Here is a 16,514-nt window from a genome sequence, read left to right on the forward strand (position 1 = left end):
CATTTTGCCTTGCAGGACCATTCAGCAGCTTCCTCCTTTCCTAGGGGTTCCTCTCATCCACATAAATGAGTTTTCTGGTAGGAATATCCTATTTGTGGTTTACAGCTTTTTGAAGTAACAGCAGGCTGTCTGTCACATGGGCAGATCAGAATTGCAAGAATGACAGGCTGGATGAAATATCCTTACTATCAGTGTACCACCTGTGTACACCTACACCTTCAGCTCCTGCGGTACAGGCTTTCGCCTCGTTTAATCAGTGTTTAGACACAGAACTGATCTATAGAAAATGAATTTATAAACTTACACAGATGGTGTAAAGCTCCAACCAAATAAAAAGTATCTTGAAAAAGACTTAAACATTTTAAACTGAAAAAGCCGTTCTGGAGACATCTTGTACTACTTTGGTAGACATTTGGCTACATAGAGGATGTTTCTCTCAGCAGCTGCAAAATTAGGAAACATATGCTTGGAGAACATGTGTTTTAGAAATTGTCAATCTCAGATGGTTGCTTGTCTCATCAGCACAATTCTAGGTGTTATCAAGATGTCTGTACATTGTATAATTACTGCCTCGACCTCAGCAAAATTGCTGAAAGCTACAGCAAGTAAACTCTACCCTTATGAATTATGCTTTATTAACCTGTCAGTTCTTTTTAAAAAATAATGGGCAGTTCCGGGTAAAACTTGACATGTTTCATTACGTGTTGTTATATGTCGCATATATCCTTTTTTATGGTACTGACTAAGATATAATTGGAGCGCAGCGTATCCCACAGCAGTTAGATCACAGAAATTGCAGACTCTAATCTGTGTCTGTCAGTTGTAATGAGTATTATGATGGCTTTGAACACACAGGTCGACTCTTCACCAGATTAAATGGCTCAGCTTATGGCCAGAAAACTTAAATGAAAAAAGGAGCCAAGTTGAAGCTGAGTCCTCAATTAGCTTTTGCTACAAAACCGAGACCAGATGGCTGTTCATTTATTAGAGGTGGTGTCAAGGAGAGACTTGGCCACTTTAGACACAACTTTAAGTATTGATGCCAGGTTGTGGAAGGCTTTAAGACAAGCCTGTGCGGTTTTAGTACCGGATTTGGGCAGGACGTCGCTCTGAACTGTGAGATCATGTAACCTCCCTGTGTGCTGCAGGTTGAAGCAATATCTGCCAACTGCGTCCTCTGGTAATTGTGGTATTATTTGTTTCCTATACCATCCGTAAACTCCAAGTCCTCTACTGCCCCTGCAACTTAGACTATACATCTCTTGGTGTCTGTTCATTAAAGTGAAATACTTGTGTTTTATTGTTTTGCAAAACTGGCTTTCCTGGCTCTGTTTTCCACCCCAAGCACACAGCACGATGGAGGAGGTATATAATCTATATCACCCAGCCTCACTTGGGAGAAGAGAGCATCTTAAGCCATGCTTGCAAAGCTGTGGGTTTTATTTAGAGACGTAGCTAGATGTTTTGGATGTATATTATAGCTCTGGTAAGTGAGAACGGATTTATTTCTTAAAACCGAAAACAAGGTGGGTGCTGTTTTCATTGAATTTTACATAATGCTTATGTGCAAATACAGTATGCATCAGTGTTTGTATTTCTGGTGTATGTGTGTGCTGCTTTATGATGGTTCCAGGCAGCTGTCAGATACCCACACAGGGCTGTATTTAAAATGATTCCTTAGGGAGCTCTGAGCAGTCACAGATTTCCTTGATTCTTGAAGCAGTTTTCCTACATGTGGTCAGAAATAGTGCAGTCTTGTCACCTTTTGTTGCTTGCCGTGCTATTAAAAAGCAGGTACATTAGAATGAACCTGCCAGTGTTTCTCCTTTTCCTTGAGCAATCCACATGGAAGCCTTGCTGCTTCTTCAGAGCTCCTGGGGAAGACTGAGCAAGAGGTGACACAGAGGGGTCCTCAGAGGGTGGGGGGGACACACCATGAGGCCACTTCCCTCATTTATTGACCTCAGTGAGTAACAAGTTTGCTATTCTTTAGCTGGTTTTGCTCGCTTCACCTCCAAAGTGAGGTTTCTGTAAAAAGGCGGTGGATGACCCACTGACCAGAGATCTGAAGAAGCTCTTGGGAGCTGATGAGGGGGTTGAGCCTTCACGTAGCTCCTGCGTGTTCAAACCTTGGCTTCAGCTTGCTGTGCCTCCTGCCTCAGCAAGAAAAGGGGGAAGGAAAAACATTTGAGTCTTATTTAAGTCTGCCTCGTAGACATCAACAGGGCTTGATGCCAGTGTGTTATGCTCCATCACCTGGACCATGAGCTAAGTGTTTAATCTGCAGCTTTTTGTAGTAAAGTGGGCCATGTGAGGAGCACTTGGCACTCTCCATCTTTAAGGTTAAAAGGTACTTGAGGTGTTTGTGGAGGGTGGGGAAGGCTGTATTTTGAAAAGCTTCTGACCTTTTCTGTCAGTTGTCCTGCAAAGCACTGGAGTACTTAAGGGAACAGCTCATTCTGTACCATGTAGTTTAATCAGTGTTCACACAGGAGTCCCGTTAAACAGGAGAGTTCTTGTAGCAGGGGAATATATCATCATAGGAAGCTGGCATACTGATTTCTCTCCTGTCCATGCTCGTTTCTCAAAAATAAAACACGTTCTCAATGTGCTCAAGTATACAATTAGGTATATTCACTCTGTGCAAAGCAATTCTGCCATGGAGTTCTTGCATCTCAGCTAAGGGACAAGGACTAAAAAGCACGCAAGCCTTCCTGCTCTTGGGTATATGAATCTGCACTCCAGTGGCCTCAAAAGCTGAAATTCTAATGTGTGGTTAGTTGCCTGCTCTGATGTTCTCAGCAGTGTGGGATGTGGACTTCCAGCATCTCCTGTGTGTATGGAGGTGGGCAGAATATTTACAGTGCGCAATTGAGAATGTTCTCAAACTTCCCAGCCATCAGCAGTACCTTACCTTTTATGATAACTAACATCTTAGCGAGTTGAGACCTTTCAAAATCTTATATGTGAAATAACTATATTTTTGTGCTTTTCAGATGAGGTTGATTTTTTTATTATCCTTTTTTTCCCCCCTGTTGTTTTTGTTCACTTATTTCTCTTTTTCTGTTTCTCTAGTGAAGCTGTGGTCTACCAACCTGGACAACTCGGTAGCAAGCATTGAGGCCAAGGCTAATGTGTGTTGTGTCAAATTCAGCCCCTCTTCCAGGTATCACCTAGCTTTTGGCTGTGCAGGTAGGTAAACAGGTTTTTGGGCACAGAGATACTGTTTCTTCCTCCTTTATTTCTTAGTTTCCCCTGCAAAGAGGCAAGGTTGGCTGCTATATCCAAGACTAGGGTGTCTTTGCAGTTAAAATACCTCTGAGTAAGACTCTTCCAAGTGTGCAGTCACCCAGAAGACATCATGATGCTCACATGTCATCCTGCAGCCTGACTCTTCAATTTGGGCACCTCTATCAGAGAGAAAAGCTCAGGAAAGCAAGTTGCCTGGTGTGTTGATTGAGATCGCTAAGGCAACCAGGCAAAGCTCAGCTTCGAGAGTCTCGTAGCAAAGTTAATATGTTAACATGCTGATAGTTGTTCTTGCTGATTTATAGCGTTGCTCTATAAATACAATGAAGCCACACTGGGAATTTTAACTGATTTTACCTGGGGCGTACTGTAAAACAGTGGCTGTGCATGTTTCCTGTAGCTGCAACTACAGTCCCCGTGTCCTTCTAGGTTGGGCAACGCATCACTGTTAATGGTGGGATTTTTTTAAGTAGTCAGTGGGGAAGGCATGATGAGCCTTTTATACATTTAAATTAAATAGTTCTTGGTGGTAGTACAAAGATTTGAGAGCAGAGCAGGTATCGCTTTGGGAGGAAACTGTATCATGCTCTGCATGCAGCTGCTGAAACTCAGAGGTACCTATTAATGTTTAACCAACTCTGCATTTTCTTTCTCCTTGGGGAGTTTTAATGCACCTGTAGCTAGATGTTCTGATGACATTTGTTATCTCTGGACTTCAGGAGATACGTTGATCATTCTTGCAACCACTGGCTTGCCATTTCATTTAGAGATTCCAGTTTCCAAGCCGGTTCTACTTAGATTGTGACTCTTAAGAGGAAAAAATAAATTTGCATTTTGATACACTGCGAAAAATGGATTCAAGTTAGAGTGTAAAATATTGACTTGCTTGACAGGCATCTTGCTGTAGTTTAGTGAATTACGTGCAAGAATAGAATTGAATTACAATACCTACTCGCAGCATGTGAATGAAAGGGACTACCTGTGAAAGGCTATAGGGAAAAATGGGAGCACCAGATCCAAGCAGATCAGATGCTGATTAAAATAGATACATAAAAGCACCACAAAACAGAATTCTTCCTGATCAATCAGTTACCACAATGAAGGTAGAGGGGGTGAATCAGATAGAAGCATTAGTGAGCACCAGGAGTTACATGGAGGTTTCAAATGACTACATGTGCATTTTTAGCATTTAGAGAATGCTGAGGAGTAAAAATGGTATTTGTACTGGGGAAGAAGGCGTAGGAGGGAGAGAAGATAAAATTTTAAAAGTGTTTACATCTGCTTTATGCTTGGTAATTGAGTCTCTAAATAAAAATTAAAATGGATATTTAACTATGATTGCTGAAACAATTACGTGGAGTAATTGAACTGATGGGAATTACTTCTCACAAAGGAATTCTAATTGATCTTTCAGCCATAAATACGTGTGAACAAAATGGTATATGAAATTAAAAGACATATTGGGATCTTGAAAAATATGTTCTTTCTGAACTCCTAAAACAAACAAAAAACCAAAGAAATGAGCTAGTGTCTGCTTTTGTTCTCCATATAGTCAAACAGTCCTGTTTCATGTGTTTCGACAGTATTTTCTCCTCCATCGATTTCAGCTTGTCTTGTTTACTAATTCCATTTAGTCTGTGGAAAAAGCAATATAACTTGTAAATAGTGTGATTTGCAACGTGGGCTATAAAATTAATAAAGGAAGAGTCAAAGCTGGTTTTCTTGAGTAGTAGTGCTAAACCAAAAATGGATTGGGTGCACTGACTTAGCCATTCCTGTTTGTCCCCCAGTAGGGATAAAGGTGAGTGATGTAAAACACTCAACACTTAATTCAGTCGCCAGTGTAGTGGGCAATTTTAGAAAGCTGTCCTAACTCTGCCTTGGCTCGTTCATGTGCTTGGAGGGCTTTAAGTTTTGAAAATTGTTTCAATTACTTATTCAGTGATTTATTCCACAGTAAAAGAGCCAAGACTTGCTAGCATTGCATGCCCAACACAGTTTTGTACAGTATTTAGGCAGAAGTGCTGCTTCTGTATATACTCTCATTTTATTTGTTGATTTGATGGAACTTAATGCTGTATATGTAGGTATGTGTATTTATAGTTTGACTTGATGAGAGAAGCAATTGATGAACTGGTTGGCGGGGGGAAATATTGGTACTTCATATTTGAGATATAAAAGGAGAAATTAAATTGATTTAATATACCATTATTAAATTACTAAACATAGATGTTTCAGTTCCCTTCTTTCTTCGTACGCAGAATAGCTTGCAAGCCTGTGTGCCTTGCTTTAGCAGTCAATTTTAACTGCAAGTCTGAATTTTTTCACTCCTAATATTTTGAAATATTTTTTCCAATTTTCATTTCTTGTTGCTTTGTTTTGAGGGTCTTTCCTAACCATCCATAAAGCTGAAACCCCTTTTTGTAAGATCTTATTCTTTCATGCCTTGCTTCATGAAACACTTTGCTCCGCCCTTGGCTGATGCATCTCGCCCACTTCCCTCCATCTATTAGAAATGCCTCTTTGAAATGGGTTTTCCTCATCAGATGCTTCAGGTAGATCAACATCTCTTTGAAGTGCTGGTTCCTCCTTTGCATTCTGCACAGAAATAGGATGGCTATTTTAAGGTGTTCTCTACCTCTCTCCAGTTTATATACCTGTTCTCATTTGTTAGTCAAACCATGACTGTTGGCTCACTTCTACCAGTGATGCTATATTGTGCATGGGTAAAATGTTCAGGGAGGAACCTTCGTGCTTTCTCTCACTTTCTCCAGTTTTAGAAGAACTTCCTTTTACAGAAAAATAGGAGGATCCTTAGAAGTCACACAGAGTTCTACCAGTGTGTGGTGTGAGTTATGTGAGCTGATGCAGCAGCCTGATGAAATGTTCTCATTGCCCTTTTTTTCTCCATCTGCTGAGCACCTCAAGTTCTCAAACCAGGGGCTCTTTGGGGTGGGGTCATTTCTACATCTCCAGGGCTGGGAGTGACGGCAGCTGTACCCTCAGCTTGGGTCCCTCACTATATGGCGGTGTAAGTACCCACAGTTGTGCATCCGCAGCTCCAGGGCTCTGTAAGTAATCCCCAAGCAGGGATCTTGGTTTCAGAAAGTGTTCCCACCTGCACCCACCAAAGGACTGCAGTGGCAGATTTTGAAGCTGGGTCAGCCTGCAAACCCTGTGGTGCAGTCAATGAAATGGGAGTTATTGCTTCAGCAGCTTTGGCTGTAATTTTCCCCCCCTTACGAGATGATGTTGATGTTCTGCTAGGCTGCTCGCTGCTGTTTGTTCACACTGTTCTTCCTTTGTGGAGAACATCCCTTTCGCCCTTGTGCCAAGTTCCTCAGGAGGTCCCTGCCCATCACTGGCTGCAGGAGGAGAACACGAAGTGACTGATTTAAGTGATGCCTCCTGAAAAGGACATAATGTGGGCTGGAACTGGGATTTCTGTGGATTTCATGGTCAAACCCTCTGTGCTTCAGTGTACCTGTTGGTAAACATGTGTAGCGATCCTGGAACTTTTAGATGTAGCCATGGTCAAGTGTTGTTCAATTGTGTCTCTCCATATGGAGCACTTTCCTTTAGTAGAGAGTACTAGATTGGCTTCAAATACCATAGAAAAACAGGCTTTAGTTGCCACTATAGAAGCAAATCTCAGTGTTACCATCTAATATGGATGATGTATATCTTTCTTTTCTGGGCTCTTCACTCTGAAAGCTTTTAGATGACCAAAAGATCGTTTTGGTAGCTTAAAACAGAACAAATGAGCAATAAACTGGAAATAGAGCCTATACGAGAGAGGAATGGGTATTTGGGTTGGGAAATAATTCTCTTAAAACCAGACAGGCACTTCAGGTGAGACGGAAGCCAGTGTGTCTGCTGCAGCCTGATAAAATCTGTTTTGGTGAAGAGGGCACATAAAGAAGAAAAGATCCCTTTTGTCTGTTACTTTAATAAAATATTCTATTTGCATGCTTACTGAGTTGAAACATTGGGCAGTATAAACCGTAATCACTGCCGAATACAAAATCAGGTAATTTTGTGGTCTTTTCCTCTTTTTAAAAACAGATAGGGTTTTATCCTGAAATTAGCCATATAAATCATGACTGAAGTTATTATTGTTCTGCCTCGGCAGTAGCGCTGATGCCCTCAACCCATATATTTTCTAGCAGTACCATCTACTTGCTTTTTTAAAGAAAAAAGGCTGAAAATGCATGCAGTTTGCAGCTTGACTGTCCAAGTTGTGCAGTCTGGGTGAGATCAGACTGTCTGCTGACTGGAGTGAGCTCAGTAGAGCTATTGATAGTAGCGATGCTTTATTCCCAGCATGCTGTAACGCTGTCAGCGCCTACCATTGACCTTTTATTTCCCATATATTATGCAGAGATCATGTCATCAAAACTTCAGATTCCCAAGTTCCTACGCTAGATGCATCATCCTCTTGCATGCTATAATTTTTTCTCCCTTAGGACCCACAAATCTAGTAGCTTGGACTGGGGAATGGGGAGGATTCCTCAGAGATGCGGGACAGATACTACCTGCTCTGCAGGAGCTTCACAAAATAAATGGAAGCAGTGAACAAGTACAGATGGACAGAGGAGAGCCACAGAACAGCCGCAGTGTGGTCAGAGCTGAAGGTTTTGCTGGGTTAGTCTTAACCTTGATCAGGTCTCCAAAACACTTCGCTGCGTTGTCACAAACTCCTGACTGTGCGGGTTCAGATTAAGTGACCAGGGGAGGTAAAACATGAAGCAAAGCTGATTTTATGTTGGTTTTACCACTTACAGCTTCAGATTTTGAGGCTACCTGCACTGGGAATACTGTAATCCCTCCTAAACACTTCTAATTTTGCTTTTCTGTTTCTTCCTTTATACTGGCAATTGTGTGGCCACAACCAGTTTGCCTTTTTTTCTGGCTCAGCTCAGCCCCAGGTGGCTTTTGTCAGCCTGAATGGTGATCAGCTTTAGTAACCAAGGGGCAAATCCGCACTGAACATGAGGTTTCTTCCCTTTCTTGCCTTCTCTGCCTCTCCTCCTTGTTCCTTCCCCACTTGTACAGTGACACTGAGCAAGAGCACTTCTCAAGAAAATGCTTTTCCTTCAAAGGTGATTTTGCCCTTTCCTGGCAAGTTTTGCGTACTTTTTAAAAGATCTTTCCTGTGCACCATCTTCAGCATTACAGGATGTTATCCTGTTCTGGCTTCGAAAGCCACCGCCTTTCTTTCATTATAGAATGGCCACAAAAGTAGTGATACCGATCCGCAGCATCCAGCACGCCAAAGGGCTCCTGTTGCTATGTCAGTAGCTTTGTTTTCATTTGCAACTATTTACCCACCCCTTAAGATCTCCGCATGGCCCTGATGCACTTACAGTTCAAGGTCACGTGTGACGACTTTATCAGCATCGTTCAATCTTGCTAATATACACGCTGTCCAGGCAGGACCGCTTTGGACACCATCCTTGTCCAGTGAAATATTGATTTTTCTGCTGCGCTAACTGGAGCGGTGATTTCTCTTTTCCAAACATCTCTCTGTAGAGCTAGCCTTTCGTGCTGCCTCACATCTGGGTGACTTGCCTGCCTCGTCACTCAGCTAGGAAGAATTATGTGATATTAATGACCGAGAAGGCAGTGTGCCTTTTTGGAAGAGAATTAATGTTTTCCAGCTGAAAGCAAGGTCTTACCTTAATAGATTCTCATGGGCAGGCGCTCTGCTCTATTGAAAGCCTGCAGTGACTCAGAAAAAATCTATTTTTGTGAATATATGACATGTTTTGGGTGGAGTTAGGCATCTTCTTTGGGCTTAAGCTACACGATTGCCTTTAGCGTGTGAATTCAGCACGGTATTCAAAGGTGCAGGCAAAGGTTAGGCATTTCTTTCAAGCCTGTGGAAAAGTTCACAGCAGTGTTTAAAATTCAGCCTTTACGGCACGCAGCTGTCCAGGATTTGCCCATTACTTGTGTTGGACTTCACCTAGAGAGCATCTTTTCTTTTTTTTTGCAGGTATTTAATAATCTTCCTCCAGCCCATGATCTCCAAGGCTATGGGTGGGGTAAATAGGGGACAAGGTCCATGTTTTGGAAGGGCACACTTGTCACCTTATAATTTGAACTCATTTCAGAAGGTTTTATCTGTTGTAACCTTAAAAGCATCTCTAGCGCTTCAGTCAGCTGAGGGTTGTTTGGAGGAATCTGTATTTTTGGCCAGTGTGGTTTTGATTGTAGTTCTGTCCCAACAGTACTTGTTGTAGGGGGAACACTGAATTTAGTGGAGTTGTTCAGCTTAAAACACCGTCTTGAAGGTCTGACTTAAAAGTTATCCCTCTGCTTGGATGCTGGGGAGTATCAAGCTGTGTGTTCTGCCATCCTGGTGAAGACAATCTTTCTGGTGCTGGTAGGTAGATCTCATTCTGCTTCTGAGCAGGAGAAATGCAGCTGTGCCATGTTATTTAAACCTGCGATGTTTGCAGTTAAGCTGTCTTGCCTGTATCTGCACATCAGGGATGCTACCAGGTCAGCCAGGCACTGCACCGTATCCAAATGTCACATAAGCTTCAGAGTTTAAAAGCTTCTGTAACTTCTTTTTTACTTGCACAGGAAGAGTAGTCTCTGATTTGTGTTGGATAAAGTGTTTGCAATGGATAGTAACAATATAGAGACCTGTTGGGAGTTTCCAGACTTCATCCTGGAGGTAGTCACACTTCGGTAACAAGTGAACGTATAAAATTAACTTGAAAAGCTCCATTTGATTCTCTGGAGAAAAGGATAAATCTGTCATTAGAGGAAATGAGTGTGCTAATTGTTTGCTTAAATATTCTTTTCCTGAACATTTTGTCTTCTGACTGGTGTAGCAGTCATTTAGTCAATGTTACAAAATTCACATGAAAATTGAAATGAGCCTTGAAATTCAGGAGCAGAATAGGCAACTCCAGGATTCATCTTTTCCTCAGAATGCTAAATTGCTCTTGCTAGTGGCTGTTGCTGTGTCCCTTAGAGTTTAATTCTTTCCGGCCTCAACAGTTTCCAAAGCTGCAGTTTTTCTGGTAGCTCATTTAAAGGAATTGCTCATTGGCATGACCTGGTCTGTAACAGCTTCCTGTGTTGTCTCATAGATTGACTGTTCCAGCCTTTTATTTAGGTACTGTGCACATCTAGACTTCTATAGCACATGCTGCTTTTTCCATACAAACTGGTGAAGATTGTCACATTGCACAGGAAAAATCTATAACCTGCGAATGCGGTGTGGGCTCTCACCTCAAAGGCTTTGTTTTGATAGTGTGAGCATCCAAGCATTGTGTGTGGTTTTTAAGAGGAGACATTTTGAATACTTGGGTTGAGAGGAATTTGTCTGAAAAAATGTTTTCTTAGCCACCTGAATCTTAAGAGGACAACAAAAAACCTGTAGATGTGTGTGCAACTCTAGTTCCTCTTCACATCACTGATTTCATTGTATAGCTAGAGCGTGCTTTGCCTCTTTTCTACATTGCATATGTGTGTATCATTGTGTATTTTCCTGCGCTTATTTCCTTGTCTGCATAATCCCACCATACCTTTGGGGTTTTGGTTTAAGCATTCTTTGACTTGAATATTAGTGATTGTGAAGCTATATTTATTATCCATCATCTCTTCCAGCAGAGTCTGCTTTGAGGGCAGTTTGGGTGGTGAATCAGGTTGTCATCTCCAGAACCCAGTAAAATAAAGCTGCTGTCTCCTCCGGCTGGTGCAGCAAAAGGTAGTTCTGGACCAAAATTGGGTTTGACTGATAATTTGGCAGACCCTGGTCCTCTGCTGCATATTGTCATGCATAGGGCAGCAGCCTGTGCTTCCATAGAGACTGTTTGACTGCTCTGAAGCCTGTTTGGTTCTTTTCGTATGATGTTTGCTGATAGAATAAAAACCCTAAAGCTGTTGCTTCATAAATGTACTCCTAAATCGTAGGGAGGGTGTTCTTTTTCATATCTCTACTTTTCTTAATGTCTTAAGCCCTTATCTACATAATCTTGACCTCTTGGAGTCTGACTCTGCCCTTTCCCTCCATCACAGCTCCACGACCTGCACAACTTTGAGTCGTTCAAGAACCAGAGCTGACCTGGGTTTGCAGTAAGAACAAATAACTGTGGGCAATAAGTATCTTGAATTGGGAGAGATCCGTTTGGTGAAATATGTAGTACTTCTGTCTTTAAAAGAGATATCCAACAGTCATTGTACAAGTAAGGCTCCTGGTGCTCAGGTGAGAAGTTTCAGATCTTCAGAGATGTAGTCCATTTAGGCAGCATGAGTTGAAGCAGCTTTTATTATAAAATGACTGTTCTTCACATGTTCTGGGTGTCTTAAAACTCATTTTGGACGTTGGGCTACTAGTGCATATGCACACTAGTGCATATGGAATTGTGCATCAAGGAGAAAAGTTGGTTTAAGAGTCTGAACAGCATGTATTATTTTTTTCTTTCTTAGGCATAAAGAATGAATTCTTCCAAAAGCTGCAGGTTGTTACTGCTGTTGTCTGCATTGCTTTTGTAATATTAGTAAATCTTCCTTCTGTGTTCTGAATATTTTGTTTCTCCAGCGCTCTGATAGAAGGCAATCTTTGAATTGCACAAAACCCAGCTATCCCTCACTCCTCTGAGAAATCTCTGTAGCTCTTTAAAACCATAAAGGTCAAAGTTTCAAAGGAGTTTTAGAGAAATGTGCTTTGCTTCCCCCTCCCATCAGAGCCCTTTTCTCAACTGATTAAGATCTCTAATGTTTTATGTCTCCTCCTTCTCTCCTTAATATGAGACAAGTTATTTAGGGTGGAGGTTTTATGGGCTGCTGTGTCAAAAGCTTTAGAGAAGTCAGTAAAAAATGTCCCCAGTGTGTAAAGACCGTTATCCATAACCCGGCAAATGTCATCTGTAACTTCAAGCCATGGGGAATCTGTCGAATACAAAGGTTAAAAACCCAGTTGGCGGTTCCCGTCGAGGCTGCTGTTCCCTTCATCTGTTCAGCAGAGGGAGATATAGATCTTTAGTGAAATGCGAGTGTTGATATACATTAAAAAGAAAAAATAGCACATTTGGTGTTGGTAAGAGATGAAAATCACTGGCTGAGGCAGGGTACAGTCTTCCTTACAGAGCTCTGTCGAAATATTTCAAGTGCCAAACTGAAACCCTCTGTTGTTGCGTCCCTGAGCCTTTCCTTGGTAGAAGGGCATGCAGAAGGTGCTTGTTCGTGGTATGGGTTTTACCAGGCTTTAAACTGAGGCTGCCAGATGTGTTTAATCTAACCTCAGCTCTCTGTAATTCAGTTTTTGTGGAGTGTTGCTTCCTTTGTCATCCAGTCTGCTAAACAGAACCCTGTTAGGCCTTTTCTTAAAGCTGTGTATTCCTTCATTCAAATGAAAACCTGGTCTGGATTTGTGTTGGATTCCCTAAATATGATATTTTGGAGGCCGGATTTATATTGTATTCCCTAAATATGATTTTTTGGAGGCTGCTGCCTATCATCTGTATTGCAGTGTAGGAAAATGAGATTGAGTTGTCATCCCTGAATACCCATGTGCCTTCCTCTGCTTTAGAAACTTCCTTTCATCTCCTCGCTAACATCACAGGCTCTGTGGATTCCTTGCTTAAAAGGTTTGTCTTTTGTTTTTTTAAGATTTTACCACCAGCAAAATAAATCATACAGACCTTGCTTAATCTTATATAGTATTCAGAGCATTCTGTAAGGGAAGAGCAGATGGGGAAGGCTTTGACTTGCAAGGAAAATACCTATTGAATGCTTTTCCAAAGTTCAGTCCCTTTTTGGGTGGCCGTTGAGGTTTAGACGCCTGTGAAGATGAGGAGGAAGCAGGATCTCCCTGCAAGTCTGGTACAAGGGTGTTTGTGATCACTTGTCTAGACAGAGCTGTGATAGCCAACACGAAGGAAGTACCGCATCCCAAATCATCTCGGGCACGCACGTGAAATACAAAATAAGGGCATTGTTCCAGCTTGCTGCTGTGGACCAGAGCGTTGCTTCTAGAAGAGATTGCTGAGATCCCCCTAGGGCAAAGGAAAGTGGTTATTCAGAGAAAAACCTTTTCCTTTACTGCGAAGGGAACTCCAGGTAAAAAGAGGAGGAAAAAAGCAAATGCATCAAATAGGTAATTTTGTCTTGCAGAAACAAAGTACTTGCAATTTCTGCTGGAACAGAAAATTGTGAATACAAAGCCATAACCAGCAAACATTACAAACATTTTAATGTGCTTGTCATGATGGCTTTTGGGATAAAATTTTCTTGTTTTATTGTGTTGCTTTTTGGGTTTTTTTTAAGGGAAGGTATATGGAGGAGAAACAACAACAAAATACCAGTTAGCTTTGCCGGTGCTGCAGTGTTCTACAGGGAGATGTTGGGGTGAAATGGATTTATTTCCGCTCTCTCCTCCTCATGTGATTTGTCATGCCGAAAGTGGAAAACAGCACAGTGCATTCTTCAGCAAAATGCTCCGCATAGTTTTGTCTGTCAAAGGTTCTTTGCTTCAGGCTGTATCAAACCCATTCTTAATCTCTTTCCTTACAGTAAGGGAAATGGTTTGTAAAGAGGGCACTGATGTCAACTCGCTGCTGTCGATATTATCTAATTTCTTCAGAAAATTCTCGTGTTAATTTTTGGTGCAGGGCTTCATTCACTTGAATTCAGGTCCACTTTGTTTCCTGTCCCTAATGCGTTTTTGCCTTTTCTCTTTTCCCAGAGCATCTATTTTCTTTATGTAGTGGAAACGATCGCACTGTCTTCTCTCCCTGAAATGGCTGGTGATAGGCCAAAGCCTGTGCTGATCGCATCCCATCCTGGTATTACTCTGTCAAATGAAATAAATGTCTTTATAGTGTTTCCTTGGCTGAAAGGCTTCCTTGCCATTCTCTGTTAAATGCCCAGATGCCACCCTGCATTTCTATTGCTATAATAAAGATCCTTTTCTTTCTCCATGTGCTGTCTTCTGCCCTGGAAGAGACCCAAGATGAAAAATGATCTTTTTTTGTAGTGCCTATGTGAAGGTTCACCTATTTTATTGGCTTAAATTATTCTTGAAGACAGAGGGTTCAACTATCCTACATCCCAAATCTTCTCTCTGGAGCGAGACCCACATATGGATGTTCAGACTCCAGTCTGCCCCTCTGCTGTAGGGCAGGATAAATCTCCACCCTAAACGTTTTGATCAAAGTCACAGGGATATCTCCAAGTGCTGTGGTTTGTTATTGCACACTTGGAAACAGTTAAAGTTCAGCATTTCTCCGTTTTCTTTTTTACTAGTAGGAAGAAAAAGATGAATTAGAGGAGAACTAAGGTTTTATGGCAGGTGCCTTGTGCCACCTCCATCATGTGGGAGTAGGTGGACAAAAACTAAAAGATCTGAGAAACTAGAAACTTGTGCAGCAAAACACAGCCTGAACATTAATGCTGAAATGCTGAGAGGTGGGTTAATACCTTTCCTTTCTTATGTCAGTAGCAAATAGCTTAAGCAAATTTGGATTTAAAAAACTTCTCACTAATCCTTTGACCTAAGAGTACTTTTCAGGGCAGCTAAGATGAGAGGACAGTTTGCAGAACCTCTGTCTTTGAAAATGCTCACAGCTCGACTACGTAGGACCCTTGAGCACAATTATTTAATTTGGAAGTTGAATCCAGCTTTGCAGTTGTCCCTTCTTGGAGTGGGACATTGGACTGGCTGCATTCCAGAGGTCCCTTCCAACCTATGTTATTCTACAACTTCCAGGGTCCTTGAGCAAAAATTGATTTCAAACAAACTCTGCATAGCATTAAGTTTCAGTTTGGACTTCTTCATAATTAAATCCCGAGTTCTGTTTTAACCAGCCTTTGATATCACTGCCTTTGTGGGGAGGCTGTTTCCTGGTGCGAAAGGATGTAGAAGATCCACTGGAGAGGCTCTGCTGCCTTATTAGTAGCTTTTTAGTTAATCTCTGAGTATGCATGCAGATTGTTAGATGGCTTCGAGGTCAAGAGAGTGCTGAGGCTTTTGTAGGTCTCCTGTCAAATGAAAGAAAAACTAATTTTAAAGCATTTTGTCTTCAAGGTTAAGGTTCTAATAGCAGCTGTCTGTCTTTTCTCGGGTTTTTGGGACAGAGCAGCACTGATTTACCTGGCCCTTGTTCAGTTTTCTCTGAGGACCGAGGCATCTGATGTGCCAAATCATCTTCAGTGTACTGCAATACAGTGTTGATTCGAGTTTTATTTTTAAATCGGGATGTTGTCCCTTTTTGTCTTCCTCTTTTTCCATACTAACAGAAGAAGAGTTTTTAACAGTGGAAACTGAGGTTGTTCGTGAGCCTCCCGATTCAGTTTCCATTTTTAGTCGAGCCAAAGGCTTTACCTCTGAGGATACAAGCTTCATTTTTATTGCAAGAAATCACACTGAGCTGTGCTGAAAGAGACATTTGTTTAACCTGTCTTGATGTTAGATTTCTGTTCTTTTCCTACTTGTTTATATTCAACAAAAAATTCATAAAGGTGGCTTGCCCTCTCCTTCATGAAACACCACTTAGGGGGACGACAACATGTGCTCTTTCAGCTGGAGACACTTGAAACACAAGATCTGGTTTGAACCACTGGGCTCTAGACACTTGAAGGCATAAGGATATTATTATATTTTCCTGGTAAACAAGTTGCCTAGATACAATTTGAGACAGTTTTGAAGGCTTCGTTCTGTCCACTCTGTGTGCTGATTTTGCTTACGCTTGATATACAGAGGAGAAAAAAGTGAAAGGGAAGATCAGTTTCTATAGGTAGATGTTTAAACATAATTAGATTTCAGCTAACCTCTTCAATATGTATTGAGCAATAGTGAGCTTCCTTCAGCATCTCTGAAATAATTTTTTAACCAGTGAAATAGAAACGGAATCAAACTCCCCAAAATCAAACCTCTTTGTCTTTTTTTCTGGCCAGAAATATTTTGGAGGCTTTTTTGCGCCCTTTCATTTTGTTGCTTTTGTTTCATCAAGATAACCTAATCGAAGTGCGGTTCCTTGCACCGAATTTGCTCTGACTCAGTTTAAATCTTGTTGAGCAAGTCCTTTAAATACACCCCTCAGACTATAAGTTGTCTCTTATTCTTACTACTATTGCACAGAGCTTCACTGCTGAAAAGATGCAGCCTTGATCCAGGCTTGAAGTTCAGGTGGAGGTAAGCAAATAGAAAAAGCTGAGGGAGTTGTCAGCTGAGAGTGTGAGTTACTAGATGCAACAAATCAGATCATCATGGTCAAAGAAGCACAAGATAAATACATGTAACCGTT

The 16,514-nt window shown here is 41.5% G+C and overlaps 1 protein-coding gene across 3 annotated transcripts in view; it reads left to right on the forward strand.

The window, feature by feature from the left end:
• Positions 1-16,514, forward strand: part of COP1 (COP1 E3 ubiquitin ligase) — a 125,454-nt gene that overhangs the window by 67,257 nt on the left and 41,683 nt on the right. For all 3 annotated transcript variants that reach the window (XM_080348360.1, XM_080348361.1, XM_080348362.1), the window contains one exon: positions 3,076-3,192. In XM_080348360.1, coding sequence (XP_080204486.1) covers positions 3,076-3,192 — 117 coding nt within the window. The remainder of the gene's footprint in view (positions 1-3,075; positions 3,193-16,514) is intronic.

The sequence above is a fragment of the Nesoenas mayeri genome (genome assembly GCF_963082525.1).
Source record: "Nesoenas mayeri genome assembly, chromosome: 8".
NCBI lineage: Eukaryota > Metazoa > Chordata > Aves > Columbiformes > Columbidae > Nesoenas > Nesoenas mayeri.